At 38.0% G+C, this 20,451-nt stretch overlaps 1 protein-coding gene across 2 annotated transcripts; it reads left to right on the forward strand.

Annotated features, from left to right (window-relative positions):
• Positions 1 to 2,217: 2,217 nt before the first annotated feature.
• Positions 2,218 to 20,158, forward strand: LOC111246554 (cytochrome P450 4c3-like). Of its 2 annotated transcripts, none has more exons than XM_022796338.2 (10): positions 2,218 to 2,450; positions 4,675 to 4,915; positions 6,089 to 6,287; positions 10,462 to 10,652; positions 10,882 to 10,948; positions 11,084 to 11,273; positions 14,831 to 15,010; positions 15,485 to 15,658; positions 18,533 to 18,784; positions 19,759 to 20,158. In XM_022796338.2, the coding sequence occupies exons 1-10, from the start codon at positions 2,376 to 2,378 to the stop codon at positions 19,915 to 19,917; spliced, it is 1,728 nt and encodes a 575-aa protein (XP_022652073.1). In that variant the 5' UTR covers positions 2,218 to 2,375; the 3' UTR covers positions 19,918 to 20,158. The 2 variants fall into 2 exon arrangements, with proteins under 2 accessions (XP_022652073.1, XP_086837007.1); XM_086980881.1 differs by lacking the exon at positions 2,218 to 2,450 and adding an exon at positions 4,242 to 4,361.
• Positions 20,159 to 20,451: the final 293 nt, after the last annotated feature.

A 20,451-nucleotide genomic window follows, 5' to 3' on the forward strand; every position in this document is an offset into this window, starting at 1 on the left:
CCGGAAGCTGGCCATTCACTAAATCACACTGAAGTAAACTTAATAACCTTTACAGTTCGTGAAGCTCAAGAATCGAAAGCTTTGAAAAAATCTATTTTTGCCAGCAATTTAATGCCTATTTTACGTCGTTGTAGCGTGTGTGTTGTCGTCTTCAACTTATCTGTCGTCAACCCCTTTTGGTCCACGTCACAAAAAGTGTTACGTTATTGCATAATAAGCAATAAGCAACGATCTGGTAGACTTCGACATTTTCTTGAACGAGCCGAGCTATGGATTTTCGAGTTATTGGCTAGTTGTTATTTACTGAGTGCTGAATACTCTTTTTGTGCTCATGAAAAATTCGGGCCTGGTTTTAAAGATTCTATGATCTCCCTGTCTGTTCGTTTAGTTCGCATATCGAAAATACTCCCTGAATTTTCTAAGGCAATGTAAGCATTTCTCCAGGATGAAGTAGGACTGTTACTTTGGCATTGGGACGCCAAATTAGAGAACAGACAGAAACACAGGACCGAGTCAAGACTGCCCTAATAACAACCTCGCATATGCGCTTACCAAGTGCTTTCAAATCGGTACGTACGCTATATTTTAAATTGAGAATAAGATAAATTGTACGATAAAAACTATGGAGAGCTGCATGAAATGATTTTACAGAAGTATACGACTGAAAGAAAAATCTAATTTTTTAAATATAAATCTATTGTTGTTAGCCTGTGTCAACGGCGTATTAGCGGATAATTTTTACAATGATACATAATTTTCATTAGATACGTTTTCATAGAGTTTATTTTTTGAAATATATCGGAGAAAGACAGAAAAAGAGAGAATTAAATTTCAAAAATGTATTTCTCAACAACCGGTCTATTGACTGTAGTTGATAATTCAATGCTGTACTATTTTTTGGTGTTTTGGTGGCAAGCTGATGCCCTTCATATAAACAGATGGTTCTAATACCGTTTCTTTAGATGAAAGGTGATTCATGTTTACGGAACATATGAAAATTTTCGGAACACCTTAATGTGGAAGTTTTGGAGTATTTTGAAACTCTTACAAGCGATAATTTGAACGACATTCTCAAAAAAAAAAGTGGACTTAATAGAGAAACTTTTTCCGTGATGAAAATAACCACTATTTAACAACGTGAAGAACGCAGATAAGTATGTATGTTTTATCTTAAAGAAGTATTTAATAGTTCCAGTTAGAGTTGTACGAATAACTATCGTCCAGTTGCTATAAGCTTCACAGTCTACGTTGTTGTACTGAACGAAAAGATGGGGTATTATACTTGGGTCTCCTCCTCTATCAATCTAATACTTTTCTACTTACAAACACTTATTATGTTTCCACTTGTTATTGACCAATGCGCCGCATATACGGGACAAAAACAGTGGCCATCTGTCACAGCTTCGTATAAGCCACCCGCTTGACACTTGACATCAAATACCCATTTTCCCGCAGCCCACCAGTGGACCAACCCAATGAAACAATATTAATGCCGAAAAATCCAACTTAGTAGAGCGCATGTGGTCTTTAAAAGCTAACCGGAATTGTACAGTAGCAATGGGGATTTTCTAATATTTCTTATTGTTTCACCCAGTCGCTTGGAGCTATCTACAATAACAGCATTGTTAAAATGTTGATTAAACTGTTTAAGTTATACTGCAATACTCTTTAACATAGGCCGTATAGATATAGTAGAGGAAAACTCCGCACATGATATGTTCCGCATCGTATTTAATCCTTGTATTTTAGTTGAGGAACTCTTATAGATTGGCATAGGTTTTACGCAATGGCGCTAAATGTAAATAGGAATAATGTCTGGCTTAGGTAATACAGGATATATAGATATATATATATATATATATATATTATAGTGATATGTACAAAAAACATTGTATGTACTATTATGATTTTTGCTACAGAAATGATCATACGCCATTTGTGACGTCTCTGCATAGGCTGAGCTGCTCTTTTCAAAAGCGGTGAGGAGGAATTCAGGGGTTTGATGAGTAAATATTTAGTCTCTGCTGTAAAGTGAGCATTTATATTTGAAGCCGCACTTAAATTATAATATAAGCCTTACGTTATTTAAGGATAATTATATTCTGTAACGTAACTTCGTAAGCGAAATTCGCTTCAGGAAAGAAGGCTACAGGGCCAAAATTGACGTGCTAGAAGATGATACGTTATCCGAACTCCACTCGCCACTCGACTGTGCTCCCCTTGTATCAAGAGATGTCCGTTATAGGTTTTCACATTGGTATGAAGAGCACACATATAAACATAAATAAGAGATACGCGCGGATGCTATACGCTTAACCAAGTCTAAAACCGACGGCTGCTTATCTTTGTGAGAGGTGCCTATAAGATCTGTTCTAATGTCAGCATCGCTTATACATAAAATGGACGAATCAAGGATATCGCAGTACAAGAGCAGTGACTCAGGTTTTGCAGTGAGTACGCCTTTCAGTGAGTGGCGGCGTGTGCCACCTTTAGTATGGTTTACTTCAGTGTTAGGTTCAATAAACTTTGATAAATTTCAAAGGAGATTAAAGTGATACGTTTCGAACTGAAACAACATCTTTTCCAACTATAAACTATTTGATACTGTATGCAAATGTGAAATTTATTCACTCCGTGTACAAAGAACCATGCTAGATAATTCCTGATCTAGAAAATTCTACCTAATCTAGAAGTGGTTATCAACCTGTTAGCTGATTTTTTTCCAGCTGATGTGATATCATCTTGAGAACGAATTTGATTTTTGCATTAATATATCAATAGTTACTAATTATTATATAATTATCCTTACGACAATCAACAATAACGGCTATTGATTAAGTAAGGTAGCATAAATGTAACAGAGTAGTGTTTGTTGTGTATATATGTTTGTTGTATAAAATAAACCTCCCGCTGCATGGATCTGTGGATGAAATTCCCATTTAAAAGTACTTCCTTATGCTGGGACTGGTTCATTTTAAAGCGATGCATGTAACACATAAGTGAAGCGTGCTTCAAATATCTGTAAAAGTTATAATTATAAAAAATGGGCTACTAATTCAAAATTAAATGCTGTAACTTATCAAACTATTATCGCCAAGGTGCGTCCCCACTCTAACAGTCTTGACAACTGATCAAGTTTGTTTTTTTTTTTTTTTTTTATATATTTTTGTGCTATCTTTGCGTGAGAAGTATCAGTGCACTTTACGTAACGGTATACGGATTATTCATTTATTATGTTCAAAAATGTTACGATATGCTTTTAAACTGTACAGCCGTTGAGATGAACCGAATTTATTCCTTCGAGCTTTTTAACGGACGGAAAAAGTTGCGTTTTTTCAAGCGTCTATCGTAAACAAAGCACAATATAATGAGGAAGTTTCAGTTAGCAAAGTTTCCCAATCAAACAAATCCTGATTAGTATTGGATGATCTTTTATGGCACAATTTTGATAGTGCTGTTTGGCCAGGAAGAGAAAGCTTACGAGTGCAAGTTTTATAAGATCTCTATACTGAGTAGACTGGCTCGCGTAAAAGTTCATATAATGACTGTCCTCCTTATTTGAGTGTTTGGTATGGCTAGTTTGTAACACATAAAGGAATCGAGCACTGATAGAAAAAAAGATAAATTGACTTATGAAATAGGTTATTGAAAACACCTGGCTATTTGAAGATCAAAAGACCACATCGTTTGAGAAAAAACTAGTTTTAATATTGCAAGTTTTAATATTAATTAACGCAAGACCTATAACGTATCTGTTTGTTCACTGCTAATATTCCTAAAACAGTTTAAATATTTTGTTTATTTCATGATATAGCACTTTCTCTATTTTCTTCCACATATTTTCTAGTAAAATTACAAATGGCATCTACTGACTTGGGTGCGCAACTCGAAACGTACAATTTAGACAAGCTTACCTTTATGGCCGAAAAATGTCACAGAAGTTTCCTTGTTGGAGAGGAAAATGGCATGTACAATGACAAAAGCATTTTCCCGAAAGGAAAATCCTGATTAGACGACGTTTCTTTTTCATGCGATCTTGTATGTAGACAGGCGTTCGTAAAAATCCTTGATTTTCGGTTCTTGTATGTACACAGACGCGCTGAAGATTATACTAAGCAATACATGACTATGATCTCTCCTCTTAATTGAACCGCGATTGTCCTATCGCAGAGTGATTCATCAATGAACCATCATTTCAACAAGCTTAGGATGATAAACAACTTATTTTCGCCGATTTTGCGCGGTCCAATTTGAATATGAATACAAGTGAGATCGTGAATTCAATTATTCTCGTAAATATTCGGGCTTCCTTAAGGATCGAATGCGGAATAGTTGGCTTACTGCGACCATTGTTCCATAATGTTAGAGCGTTCTTTTATTTTACAATCTATAAACACTTAGTTTGCTTGCGCTTGTTCTTTTATGATAATTATAATAGTAATACTATGAGCAATAATTTATTATTATCTATTGGTTTACGTTCTATATCTATTCTAACTATTTCTTTTGGCTATGAGTGAGCACGTTTGCTATGCAGTGTTTCGAGTCGTAACTCGTAAACGAGTATATTTTGACTAAGTCATACGCTCATGTCAGAAGTATACGTTTGTATAGAAAAAGTGAATTTGGGATTTTCTGCAATTGTATCGTCTTCTTTTTGTTTCTTATTCGAAGGTTGTGGACGTCGGGTTGACTGGAGTGAACGTAAGATGGCAGCCTGTTTTGCAGTGGTATATCGGCATGACGTTCGTGGTCTTCGTCAGCCTTGCAGCACTTATATGGCTGTACAAGTACGCGCGTATCTGGTATGCATTACATCACTTGCCTGGTCCACAAGATTGGTTTCCACCAGGGTATTTGCTAATGGAATATGCGCAAAAGGCGGCAAATACGCACTATACGGATTTTAGCTATGGTAGTATGAACACGTATTCGTTACGTAACGTCCTATTTTGTCAACACATTTTTTTTTGTAAAAACATACTAAACAGCTGACAAGAATTCAAGCGCTTTCAAACCTTATCTTTTATTTAGAAAAACTAATCTACGTTTTGATTTTGATTGTGTACGTATAAAAAATGCTCGTTGATCGGTTAACGCGTTTCGAACCATAGAATATATGCAAGGCAAAAAAGCTCTGGTTGTAGCTGATCTGTCATCGGTCCCAGAAAGAGCTTATGTAACATGCCAGTTACACTGAATAATAATAATGAAGACCTGTCAAGTGTTTGTCATTTACATTAGAAAAATTGTGGAATTGTTGGACATTTGCTATCTATCGTCTTTGGAACTACTATTGATCGTCCCAATGATTTTACCACCAACTATGGTATAACTTACCAAGCAAAAGGCTAAAGTAAATTAAAGAGTGAACGTTCGAGCCATGGTAAATGGCGTAGTGATTACTCTCAATGCTATCATTGGCTGTTTGATTAGTGGCTTAATAGCGTCTACAAATGGGCTTCCCGACCCATTTATCCTCGATGCATGCATGTCGTGCCATCTGCGGTTCTTTGCCCCAGGATAGCTTGCGTGAGTAACGATAATAGGCTCATTTGTGCGTCGCTGCCACTGGGAAGTTCCGGCTAGATGCTCATTTTAGCTACTTGGCAGACAACGAAAATTATGATTAACTGAAGTTTGTCCCAGTGCTGGTCGTTGAGATGTTTTAATTAAGTTGGCATTTGACCAACGCATAACTACGATCATTTAGCATAGTGTTGAGAATTGTACAAACAAAGACAATAAGTGGACAGAGAAAGTTTCGTCTTTAAAGGGCAACGTATTTCGGTGTTTGTTGATTACTGTTTTTCGGGAAAATATGTTGACCGAAGGCGTGTGCCAGTTTCTATCTAGTGTATGAATATCACTTTTGTTTACGCTGTGCATAAGTCACAGATAGAATTTGAAATTTGTACAGGTCATCAAAATAATAACTCAAGCGAAAGACAGAGAAACTCCTTAAACTGTCTTTTGACTTAAGTGTGCACGAACAACACTCTTTCTCTCTGTACAACTGCCACAGCTGAAACTCACCGGATATCTATAAATGCCGATGAGAATCATCTTCTCTTATCGTTTCTATCAGAGTTCAGCAATGCGATTCGTTCACTGGCTAAAACATATGATTCGGAGGGCCTATTCAGGATATACCTCGGCCTACAGCCAAGTGTGGTCGTCTACCGAGCTGAATTTGCCGAAAAGATACTCTCGGATCCCCAGAACATCGGGAAGCACTCCAGCTACCGCTTCCTTTATCCTTGGCTTGGCTTGTCACTCCTTACCAGGTAAGATAAAATAGAGCTATGGAAAATATATATACGTTGCGGACGTCACGTTGTGCACTGTCGTCATGTGTCCTAGTAAGCTTCTCTCTGTTTTTTTTACCTTTGATCTTTGAAAGCTTGTGGCGAAAGTAGACCGCTGACTGCTTATATATGGGCTAACGTTAAACAAATTAACGAATACACAATCACTTGGATTGAAGATCATGTTTAAAGTAGGTGTTTCCGCCTTAGAATCAACGATAGTCCCATCAAGTGTGCTTCGTATCGTGCAAGTGCTGCATGATGTAAGTAATAAAGTAATTCAATCAATAATGAATTTATACTATCTAATACCAAGTGCCTAAAGAGCGGCATGGATGCATTTTAGACAGCGAAACTGTGAGTTGATTTAATGATCTTCAAATGATCATGATCTAAGTGGATTTTGAGAGTCCCATAACGGGATGCGCAGTTTTTACCCACTTTATAATTATCAAAACGTAATTATATTTATACAAAGGCTAGTTTTATCAGAGATAATAATAATACTGTTGTGAGGTCTGTGGGTCACCCTCAAAGATGAAGTTAGCGCTCACAAGTACGTTTGGCGCAAGTTTCTCAGGAGCGTGTCTTTTGAAGCGTACCCTTGAGAGGCAAGCAATGTAACTCAACTATACACAGCTTACACATAAATAGCTGAACTTACTATGAAGTATTAGTAGCATAACGGACCTCCTTGCTACATGTAACAGTCTCATTAACGGGGCTGCACGCATAAGTAAAGCCAATAATCTATTATCACCAGTAGTTGTAATTAGCGTCTTATATACACAGTTTTAAATATAAGTAGAAAAAAGTTTGTATTGTTAGTCGCTTAATAGAAAGTGAGTTATTTACTGACTTTACGCGAATTCGTTACTGAAAAACACTGGCTGGCTGGCAGAACTTCTAGCTTTTTACTCATTTACCGATCGAATTTTTCGGTAAACGAGCGTTCTGTCCTTTCCCGTTATTCCGAAGTTCACTGTTCAACTTCTCGAAAATGTAGACTGCTCGTACACAGCCATGGCGTACGTCCGATTCATATGATGATCCATATACTTTATTTATTGTCAATAGGGTTTCATAATTACTGCTTCCATACTTCGTAACCTATTTTAGATGCTAGTTCTTTGACCATGTTTGTTGGTCCTCGTGTTGCTTCAACTTAAGGCCACGCGCACAAAACAAGGTACTTCTTATGACCACAGTCACGATAGGCAGTTTACTTTAATAAGTAATCTATTTTAGAAGCGATAGCTGGCTCGTTAAAGGCGGAAGCGCTCGTGTTTCACGTATTCTTGGACATACAGTGGGTCAAATTAAATACGTCAGTATTTCCATCCGTAAGCGCTATTGTTAACGTCGTAGAGAATGTTAATTGTCCATCGGGTTGTGGCTATATCTTACATTATATTTGAAATAGGATTGAAGAAGAAATGATAGTGGAGGGAACTTTGTCATACTTAAATTAACAGAGGCCTGTACGCGATTTTCACAGTTTGTACTCGGAACCCGGAACGTACTTCTGAGGAAGGCAAGTGCTTATTCTTAATGGCACGATGTTTCGTCACGGATGGAATTGTCTGCCCAATTGTGTTTGCAGAAACGTATATTATATTTCACTAAAAACTCAAAACGGGATTTAGCCAACTTAGCTTCAGCTCGACAGTTACCGTTGGGCAAGATTCCCTACGACGGTGAAGACTGCGAGGTCGAGAGCTGGGGTATTAACACTCAGGCTCGATTTGTATAAAAATACCATAGTCGTTCACATCGGTCGAATTAATGAGCTATAAAAATTAGACGAATCGGTACTACACGATCTGGGCGAGGACCAAAAAGAGTCGTAGAGACGTTTGCTTTCCGTGCTCACGTGTTATGACGGTAACCCACTATTGCACTATATTATTCTTGATGAAAGTAGATCTTCTTCGATAATCACAAATGATCACATCAGTGAACAGATGCAACTGGACCATCATGACATTACTCTAAAGTAAAGGCAGTGTTTTAATAGATTGTGTTGTCTATTTACTAGCCTAGAGTGGGCATTATCCACTACAACTGTATACGTTCTGAGTTCATTGATTACGGCTAAAATGCACTTTTAGCAATTAGGTAAACAAACAAACCATGAAACAATTAAGATAATTTAATAAACTAAATTACTTGTTTTGTAGAGGCACGTTCCACTTTGCACCGCAAAGATCACGGTGGCAAAAATACAGAGCGCTACAATCGGAGGATGTCTGCTATCCACTATATTCACCCGTTATTTCTCCCACAGATTACCGTTTTTTTTCAGTTCGACAATTTCTTAATTAGCAAAATGATGCTAAAATTGCTTTTTGAAACGCTGAGACGACACTCGAGACCGAGACTTCTACAATAGGGAAATTAAGAGATTGTCACCCAAATGGTAAAAGCCGTATTTATATTAGCTTTTGAAAAAATTGATGAACTTAAATTCACTATCTTGTATTTCATACTTGGCAACTTAACATACTCCGGATCAGTTGTCATAATAATGAAAATCGATAAAATTCTGTCGGTTTCTTTTCGGATGAAGCGATTGTCAGTTAAGCGTAAAATCAATACGGTTCTGTCAGTATGTTTAAACACTTTTTGTCACGCCTAAGTAGTAGTAGCAGTAGTAGCGTCAGCTAACAGTACGTGGACCTTTTTCTCATCTTATAGTTTACCATGGTTTTACAGGGTAAAGCAATAAACACAAACTGGCCACTATTGTGTTATGCGCAGTTATTAACGAAGAAAAATGAACTTACACATGGGGCTAACGGCAGTCTTTGCTCAGATAATTTTATCGGTTGATCGTTATGAAAACAAGCTAACAAGATCTAGATAAGGAAATGGCCAAGCAATTTACTAAAGATAAATTGTGGTAACCAAACTGTACAGGTTGTAAAAAGTATCTTTAATATTTGATCTACTATAGCCGGGGACCTTTCGAACTCTATAGCGCAGTGGCTAAGCTTTAAATGGTAAATGAATATAAGGTTACCTTAGAAGGCGAAGGGGAAACAGGCTACGACCAACTTAAGATCATTCCCCCTATACTATAGTTGAAACCTTTCGGTCATATTTTCCTAAAACGCAACAAACGGCCACCAGCTGACGAAGACAAATGGGAGAAACTCTATTTTTGTTTTGATTGTGCCCTTTCCGCCCAGCGCGTAGTTCGGGTACTCGCTTTACCCAACTAATGTCTTTTTTCCGGGAAGATAAATTCTTCGTATAAAGTAATATGGATAACTCCCAAAGAAGGCACATTGTATTGATGTTTTTCCTATAAACATGTGAAGTCGAATATAACTATTGGCCCTATCAGTCCGATCCACCGCATGTTTTGGATTACACGATTTTTTTTTTGGCAAATATCTGAACGAGCACTTTGGACTGTGTTGAATTGAATGATCAAAGCCTGAAGGTAGCATAGCAACCACTGTTTTGTTTCATAGGAATATTGTGCAACTAATATAACCACTAGACACTGAAAACCCATCATTATTATTTTTCTAAAAATAGGCTCTTCTCAATTTTCTGATTCTCGCAAATTGTAGGAGTACGGATTTGTGACAATTCCCTAGCTCTGACGTTTACATTCATTCTAATAAGCTTGTTTTAAGAGTTCATATATCGTTCAGCTACAGGCTTGGAAGCTTATTAGGCATGGCAACAAAGTAACGAAGAACCCTGAATTTTAAAAGCGGAGGCCATATAAACTAAACGATTCATTAATTAACCGGGTAAATTTATAATTTTTCTAATTTATTGTTTTTACTTCCCGTCCTACTATCACGTATATATCCTTTGTTTCTTAACGTTTGACGTCAGCAATGTGCCGTCTGCAAAACTTCCGTGCAAAACTCAAGGGGCACAAAATCCCCTACACGTACATATATTCGCTTGTATACTCTAGGCTCAAAGTAATAGCATTATAAATCGCACTACTAACTATACGTTCGCTGTATATAAATTTAACTGATGCCAATATTTTTTAAGTGTGTTTCGGCAGAAACGGATTTCGGCAGATGATCTACTGTATATGAAATTAACAAGCTGCTTCATCACTAATTGTGACAACTTTTCTATCTTTTGAGAAATCCTGTTTTGCTTTGTTGAAATCTTTTAGCACAGGGAATGAGTGGAGACAACGCAGGAAGTTGCTAACGCCGGCATTCCACTTTAAAACATTGGATAATTATGTACCGACCATTAATGCACGCTGCGCCGAGTTTGTTGACTACCTAAACGCGCTTCCACAAAAAGAAGACATCCGTTTGTTCTACGAAATATCAAAACTGACGCTTGACTGCGTAGGAGGTAAGTGGTCATGTTAATTATTAGAAAATACGGGTGCGATCGAAGTCCGCACTCGTCCGTAATAGGAACTACATTTACGACTTTTCATAATGTGTATGAGCCGTTTTCAATAATTTCGTTTCCATCGTAAAATAGTTTCCAATAATGTAGTACATAAGATGTAGGTCTAGAAGTACGTTATGTAAAGGAACTGAAGGAAAGGCACATATAAGGCCATCTTCTGTTTCAGACACGACAATGGGGTTTAAGATGGAGTCATTAAAACGAAAAAGTACCTACAGCTACGCCTTAGCCATGTAAGTTGGTCAAATTGAGCACCTATAATAACTTGTCATACCTAGCCCTGTCCATGTTCGTATTTATATATTATTTATTCCCTTTGGCAATATATATATATATATAGAGTTACCTAATTAGTAACTTAAATATAGGTTTCAGTACCTGGTTATAGCTCGCACGCTACGCCCGTGGGTTTGGCCGAATTGGATCTACGAAATGTTGGACGAAGGTCGAGCGGCGCGACGCTGTTGTGAGGTCCTTCATCATTGGTCCCGAACAATCATACGCGCACGACGCGATTACCTAGTGAACCTTAGTGAGAACACCAAAGAGATTGGCAAGGTAATTTTAACACCTGACATGTTATCGTTAAATGGAGACCATGTTATTTTCTAGGATGGCTTGTATTATCTAACATAAATTATATTACACTACCATTTGCAATTACGGAACAGTCCAATTAAGTATCAGCTACCATGAAAGCGTTCGACTGAAGGTCACTTACGTAATTGGCATGCCCGATGTAATTCTGTCCGCGGCTTTGGCAATAAAAAAGTTCCCAATGCTTATTAAATGCATTCACTTTCAGTTAAACAAGTAAATAAAAAGAAAGGTAAAAAAATATAACTAAATTGATCTTCTAACATCCTCTTAGTGGAGAGATGTCTAGAGAAGTGTTCGTCTTGTAAATTGTGACCTAAAAAAAAAGGCGAAATCGTGTAGCAGGCTTATGTACGAAGCAAAAAAACGTGTAAAATATTTTCTTGTAAACGATTTTATTTAGATTTATTTATAAAAAAAAAAAAAAAAAAATGTATATGATATTAATAGGTAATCTCAAAGAAAAATATATTGTAGAAAATCATCTTAGATGACCATAAACTTTGAAGTTAGAAATGATATATGTGCGTTATCATACGATATCCATTATGCTTATTGATCTGTGATGACTCCCTGCAGAAATGTTTTTTTCTCTAATTTGGTAAAGCCACAACGTATGATGTCTATGAAACTCTTAATATTTTCTGTTTCGTAGCTTCTCGAAGAAATGTCATTAGAAAATAACTACTCGCTGCCACGTTAAAACCTTAGCGCTAATATAACTTTCGAAGCTGCATGTACACTGAGGTAAAGAGGTTCAGCAAGAGAGGGGGGGGGGGGGGGGGGGCTTGTCAAATTGAGCGTCCTGCCCAAAATCTATCGGCTTTGCTTAATTTTATCTGTTTGGCTTGATGTTACGCCCACGTAGTGCTATCACGTAATTATGAGCATCGTACTCCATGCAAGTAACGGAAATATTTTGACAACCAGCAATAGCTACTAAAGGTTGTAAAATAGAAACGTTAACTAAGGTGTTGGATGATGCGCTACGGCCCAGTGGAACTAAACGATGATATAAATTCGACCATGGCCTGAAAGGCTAGCATCGACATTTGGCAGCATGGTTGAAAAACAGTGAGACCCAGAGGATGAGCAAGGAAAGCTGGCTTAGAAACCTAATAGCAGATCTAAGGATATGAAAGGAAAAGGAAGGAGAGATAACGTACGGTGGCATCTGTAACGCATTTAGAATATATCCCCATAACAGGATTAGGTTTGTCCTACCGATGAAAATTTCTTGTACTGGATATTGTCTGGTATGCCCTGTTTTTTTTTCTCATACACTCCTCCGAATATTGACAGCGATTTTCCGTTATTCGTCAAAGAAACTTCAGTGACGGCTCGTATTACTAGAAAGGCAAAGAAGGGCATCTTGCCATTTTTTTCGACACCTAAGAAGTTACTTTACCGTAAGAACAATGCTTACCGAAAAGTCTATTTTAGCCTATATATTGTTGCATGTCATTAGTGAATATCTGATCCATTGCTATGGACCGCTACAACTGAAAGTAAAGGTGCTACGTGAAACATGCATTAATCTATTTTAAGCGAGGCAGGGTTACTTCTCATATGGAGCTCTGTGAGACTTTATCGAATTTTATCCGGATCTCAATTCAGACCTTAGAGATTCATAAGAAGTCTCAATTAATTCCTTATGGATTATATCTATAACTGATATTGTGCTCAAAAATATGTTCGACTTTTATTACTCTTCATTTTATTTGTACTATATTTTAGAGTCGCATTTTACAAAACGAGTTCTTTCCGGCGGTTCTTCTTTATTGAGCAATCGGTGTGTCTGTGTTCATCGTTAGTTCTACCAATTCAACGCCCAGGCCCGACAAAAATATCTAATCTAAACTAGACTTTTTTTCTTCAAAAGAATATAATCAATTGAAATTATGGGCGATATTTTAATTGCCACTGTGATAGAGTGGCAACTGAGATGGTGACAAGTTGAGCGCTTTCGTTTAGAAAAGATGACCCGTTCCTAGTCAAACAAGTCCATATTCTCTGTAACTAAAAATTTGCATTGATAAATACAATACGTTATTTCAGCACTAATAATTATACGTAATGGAAACGCAACCGTACTATGTCTATATTGTACCTGCTGGACCACTAAGAATAGTAACTGCCATGTTTCGACATGTTGCCTGTAAAAGGTAACTGTCATACTGGATGGCTGTGTATTAACAACGGTGACTTCGATGAGTCTTCTTTGAGACCTCTGCCGTGACGATTTCATTGATGAAGGACGCATCAGGGTCCTACACACCAGCGATGTTTTTGCCGATAATATAATGTTCGTTAAGACTTTACGGAATGAGATGAGCTTGCCGTTCCCTAGTTAGACCTAGGCCTAGCTTCAATCCTGGGCGTTGAATGCCGTACGCTTAGTTCTTGCTTTGGCAGATTACCAAGGAGCCGGTAGTGCATGTATAACCACCAAATTTAGTAGGCTCATTTTTCTTTCACGGTTCTGATACCAAATGTTGCCTGCGACGAGTATCTCTCGGAAACACGTTTAGCCATGTAACACGAAAACTTAGCAATGGCTTCTGTGCGTTTTGCAGAAATACAATTCTTGATATTGATGAGGCAAGACATCTTCTGACTGACTGACTGAAGACAGCTACGTGCATCTTCATAATGTGCTAATTCTAAGAAGACCGAATGGCGCATTCGAGCAAGGGAAAATCCGTTCCTCAAATGAATACATATAGTTTCATTCTAGTTTGCACTTTTATTTTGAAGTGCTTTACTCTAAGTTACTATGTTTAGCTTCGTTTTTAAGTATTGAGTTAATCATGGTAATTCAAACCTGGGCAGCGCGATAACAGCGCTATTGATCGATCTGCCACGGCTAATTCGAAAAGGAAACAAAGTCGAAATAAATGTATGCGTCCTTTCCGATAACGGCAAGGAGAGCAACTTAGAACATATAGTTCTACGTTGTGAGGCCCTAAACGATGCAAGAACCAGACCAATGAAGGAAAAACACGTAGCGAAATGGTAAAGCATATGACAAGAAATCCGGTGAAATGAAGAGAGGTCACCAGATGATAGAACGTAGTAATCGGAATAAACGAGCATCAGGGAAGTCATACGACACGGACTTTGGCAACAGTGTTAACAGAAAACAACGGAAAATAGAAAAACAATACAGGACCCTGGTTTCAGCCTCCTTTGAAAGGGGTTCAAAGCATACTATTACTACAGAGTGCTGAAGTACTACCTCAGTAACTCTAGCCTACTGACATGAAACAAGAAAAGTGAACTATTAAGATTAGCTCAAAACCCTGGGGATTTAATGGGTCGGGGTTATCTCCAGTTGTAGCCAGTTTCACATAGCCTGACCTAAAGGATCGATTCAACATATCTTGGCGGCGTTCACGTATGTCAAAAACGTTGCTAATTGTCCTCGTCCTGTGTGTTTGTGACACTAATAATCTTAAACCTTGAGGTACGTATTGATCTTAGCTATTTAGTACAAGATTTTGTTGGTCTTCTTTCAGTACGATCCAAATGCACGAGCGACTCCCCTGTTGTTGAATGACGTGGATGAAGATGATGTACAATCGAAGCTTCCAAAAACGGGAACCTCTTTCTTGGACACGTTATTAGCGATGCATCTCCGCGATCCTAAGCTTACACTCGAACATATTCGAGAGGAGGTCGATACGGTTCTGTTCGCGGTTCGTACTCGGCTTAAGTAGTATTTCGATTTAGTTACATAACACGGTTGAATTTCGAAAGCGTATATGCCTGAGTCATTAGTGAGCTTCTAACGTGAACGCTATTTCCCGAACAAATGTAAATTTATTTTAAAAGTAACATTCTATACAATTTCTATACAATACACTTAAATTTAATAGAATTATTGCACATGTTGCGATAATTTTGTTTTTCCAAATATAACAAGTCGCTAGATATGAAATATCACAGACCAATAAGGTTTTCAGCTAAAGACTGAGATACGTCACCATATTTCAGTGACCCTCTAATTAGGAAATTACCACAATTCGATTGCGAAACTTCACCTGTTTTACACTACATGCCAAAACATTTAACACATGTACATTCCTTCAGTCCAGGCCAAAGCATAATTTTAAATTTTAATTTGTTTTCTCTACTTATATCATTTCTAATCTATCTGTACTGTGTCGTAGGGGCAAGATACAACTGCGACTACGGTGGCCTTCACCCTCTACTTGCTGGGTTTGCATAAAGAGAGCGAACAGCGTGTTTTAGATGAAATAGATGATGTATTTGGGGATGATTTCACCAGAGATATAACACAAGAAGATTTAAGGAAGCTAAAGTATCTCGACGCTTGCGCTAAAGTAAGTTTATCGTACATCTATGTTTGTGACGCCCTTTGATGATGTTACTTTAAAGGTACTTTACCACAAATATTGTTACAGTTCATTCTAAAAAACTGGATAGTTGAAACTAGTCTTACCTGGCTCCATTGCCCGGAACGGTCTCTACAGCACCTAGTTTTACGATATATATAAATGCTGTTTCCATCTGTCTTACGATATCCTTCTATCTTGCAAATGAGAAAATGGAATCCGTGAACTCCAAAGCTAGTGAATAGCTCTGTTGATGAGTTCGCAGCCATTGTTAGGGTCTGAAGAGCGAAGAGTAGCTCCTTTTCCTCTTCTGTTATTCAGCCTTCACTATGCGATATGCTACTGTTTCGTCGTCAGACATTTCGGTACAGCAAGGGGTAAATACAGCAAGCGGTGTCAGTTCGAAGGGTGACGGTCGAATGCCATCAAACACGAAACTTCAGTTTTGCCTATCGTTGGTAAACATCCGGTGCTCAGATTTCCCAGTTGATCGGGATATTGTAAATGATAGTTGATGGCTCAGACTAAGCAGTTTGACTGCAGTGCCTATCGCATAGTTGCTAAGGGTCTTCATTGCTTTCCTGGATTGTTCCAGTTGGGTTGTAATGTTTCCAAATATCGTTGAGGTTAAGCCAAACTATATGAAGAGAACGACTTTTCCTAAGCCTTTTTTCCGTCCAAAAGAAACGAATAGCGCTTTCGAGGCTGCCTTATCGTCTCAATTTTGTGTCTCCAGTCTTCGCCTTACTTATCTAGAGGCCGACATGGTTTCATACTATCGCTAGCGCTTGTTGTAGGTGCAACCTGCCGTTGCTGTACCTAGCGATATCGCTAACATGAAGAATCATTTTTACAAGATAGGGTCGTTGTCTGCTTTAGAGGGTTGGGGTAAGTAACTGATGACGAGCAAGAACAGCAACTCGCGTAGGCTGTGCTACTGGGCAAACCCTGTTGTCTGTTGGGCGCTGGCTCGTTTCGATACCCCATAGTTCTCATGATTTTCTCCATGATTTTAAATGAACTGTTACTGACTGCCATTGTAGTCAAAAGGAAATCCTCTACAAATTTTTGGGAAATTTTCCACCATCTATAGAGGTCTTGTCGTCCAACACGATGCAAGCGCCATCGCCTCTTTGATGATGCGTTGTCATAGGTTTCACTCAGTTTGAAAATCTGCTAGTTGGGCGGTCCGAGAATCGTATTAACGATTTCACTTGTTGTAAAATGTTCGGCAAAATCACTGAAATAGGTATGTTAGACGGTCGAGCACACAACTGTATATCACTTACTATTAATTACAATGACGCAGACCTACAGCATAATGTCTTATGAAAAACAGATGCTTGAATTGTGTATTAGTAAAATCCCTTGAGATGTTCGTAATTACATTGCTCTTCCTGATTTAAAAAGCATGCTAATAATATGTTTTAGAAATTCATGGATAAAGCGTTTACGTTGTTGAATTGTTACCCATTAAGGTTCACCAGGACTAATCAAGGCACGCTAGACAAACTCTCGGCCAGACGATTAGTTCAACATCAGCCTTCCTCTGTGTATATATATATAACGCTTATGTGCCTTTCTGAAAATTACACTAAATATAATATCGGATAGGGCGTTTATACGAATTTATCTAATGAGATGCCTTAACTGAAATAATCCTACCTAACAAAATAAATACGAGGTTATGGACGAACGAGTCATTTTTACAAATGAGATGACTGTTTTGTTACCTTTGTTGAATGGTAAGCGAAAGGTCTCAGCTCATCATTCAACATGCAGGTTCTACCACTTACGATACCCCAATAATCCGATTCACTGATACAAGAACAGATACGCCTCACGAGCATGTGGGCCACCCCCATTATTGTAGTACGGAGCAAGTAAATTTACAGATGTATCGAAAGATTAATATTGCTGCAATAACGTAACGAATTAGCTAATTAAGACAGCAAACAAATTAGTTCATCTTAGAGGTTAGAATTACTTTTGCGCTCAAACTTAAAGTAGCACATAAGTCAGCTGGTAAGCTCCCAACGAGATATGGCACTACCACCTTCCTTAAGAAAGGCTGGGTTTCAATTGTAGATCTGGGCAGACTTCTGTGAACTGCAAATTCATTTTCGTGGATATCGACATATAACGCGTCCCCAAATTGTTCCATTTCAATTTCGAAGCGGATCTGTTTTCTAACTTTTTAAAAACAAGTTGTTGAGTAATATCTGTGCTGCTTTCTCAGCAAGGCTTCGACACGTGAAGCCTCGAATTCAAGAGGTCTCGAATTGATTACTGAGTGATTTCTTTGAGCTCTCTGAAACAGGCGTTTTTTTTCTTCTAAATGATTTGATGACCAAATTCCAGGGAACTATAGTCTACTTTCTGATAGAACTTGAGCTTAATTGTATTTAAAAGACGTCAGCTTCCCGTTGCATCGTTAGTCATATGTGGAGAAACAAAAGCATTGCTATTCGATAATAGAAATGAAAGTTGTAATTCTGAGTGAGCTCGGTTCTGGTGCGCGAAGTTGAGACAAATCTCAGTGCAAAACCGGAGCTCTTAAGCGGACGAAGTAATAGGTAAGATGCGTTATTCAATTACGGTCTCTTTGGTGCGCTCTGTAACCAGTAGTGGTAGAAAAAATATAACAGTATTTGAGGCTTTTGCCATAGCCACGTCTTGAAAATACGCCAGCAATATTTAAGCACAACCAGAAAACTGGGAATTTAACTATACATCGAACTGTAAGTATTTCAATAATCCGTCATAGGTAAGATTAAACTGAAATCAATATGTATCTTTTTAACCCAGTAAATGAATCGCTATAATCGCCTTGAAAAAAGTACACACTTCTTTACATTTCAGGAAGCCATGCGCCTATTTCCTCCAATACCAATAATAGGGCGTCGACTGGAGACAGACATGAAGATGGGTGACTACGTTATTCCACGTGGTGTCGAGCTGATTACACTCGTATCCCAACTTCATCGAGACCCTGAGTATTTTCCTGACCCGGAGCGATTCTGCCCTGATCGTTTTTTTGGCGGTCGGAGGCCCGACAGCCCTTTCGCTTACATCCCGTTTTCTGCTGGACCACGTAACTGTATCGGTCAAAAGGTGGGATGAAGCTATTGTTGTGTTGACGTTTGATTAGTTGATACATTTTATGCATTCGACAGAATCCATCTAAATAAGCCCATATGAGTACGCGTTAATTATTCTGTTTTTGGATAATATCGACACGGACGCTAAGTTAGTGTTTATCGCTCATTTCCGATAAAATTTCCTTTGTCGATTTTCTTTTGTTGTAATTTGTAGATTCGGATCAAATGCGCACTAAAAGCTTACGTTTTATTATTTTCCCAATACTGTTTAGTATAGACGATCAAAGAAGTTATCAGGCATGAAATGCAAAGCTTGGACGAAATGAAATCTTGTATGTGGTCCACATAGACAGTAAAATTCGAGGCTTTAAAATACAAACAATCTATTCGGTGAACGGAATACGCACAATGGATTTTTTTCTTTGCCATAAATACACAGACTGTGTTTTTGGAGTACAAACATTAATGCAATAAGAAATCGTCGTTGTGATTTACGGTTTGTGTGTTAAAGTTCACATCAAACGACTTGTATGTCTGTAAGTTTCTCTCTACGGCTCCCGTTTGACCCACTTCGTGGGACCACTTTGTATTATTCAAAGTATTATTGATAATATGGTAGTGCAATAAAGCTAAATAGTAAATTCAAGCTTGGCTAAAAAATATGAAAACAATACAAAAAAAACTCACAAAGCCTGCTTAAAAGCCCCTTAGACTCATCTAAAAAGTACCTCCACATCAAAATTGAACACGGAAGATATTTGAGAATTTCGGCGAAAATGGGCCGGCCGGCCGGCCCGCTCAGCAACGAAGCTGCCGTATGCCGGCGTGCCGCACTGTACATGTACCCATATTCCGTAAATTATTTCATATCGAAGCGATTTAAAACAGCCTTAACGTGAACAGATGAATGTTATTTAACTCTAAATATTCGTAAGCACTATCCCGATAGAGGTGGCAAATAATAATTCACACATATGTTTATTGTAGGTGGCACTGCTCGAAATGAAAATAATTCTGGCTCATTTCCTTCGCCATTACCGCGTGGAACCTAGTTGGCCTATCCACAAACTGAAAATCTGCTTCGAGGTAGTTACTCGGGCAAAAGGAGGCCTCCGTGTCAGGCTTGTACCACGTCGGCCGCAGTAACAAATGCTTGCCGCAGATAGTTAAAGAACAAATAGTAGAAATTAGTGGACGAATCCAGATAGGTTTATATCTGTTGCTATATAGGTTAACGATTCAGCCAAATGCGTTTCCGATACAGTACCAAAGAGCTACGCTCTTTTTTACTTTACTTAAAGACGCTACTATTTTTACTCTACTTTAAGGTGTTACTATTTTACTACAGTTAAATAAATAAATAAATTAATGTTATTTTTTCATATTAGTGCTTGGTATTTCCTTTTCTCTATGATTCGACATAGCATTTTGCGTATGACCAATAGAACTAGATTCGGTCTACTTTTAAGTATCTTTCCCAACTTTTTTATTCAAAGGTCATCGCGTAGGTCATCTGTTAAACTGAGATTTATTACTTTCCTGTCGATTATTTTGTTATGTCACGCTATAGTTGTATTTTTTGACTTACTAATGGACTCGCCTACGCATTACTACTGACAGTGTGCTTATCTCAAATTTATTTACCTTTTTTTTTGTAGGTTAAAAATTTATAAGCTTCCG

This window comes from Varroa destructor, unplaced genomic scaffold (assembly GCF_002443255.2).
Source record: "Varroa destructor unplaced genomic scaffold, Vdes_3.0 BEIS01000001.1, whole genome shotgun sequence".
Classification (NCBI taxonomy): Eukaryota; Metazoa; Arthropoda; class Arachnida; order Mesostigmata; family Varroidae; genus Varroa; species Varroa destructor.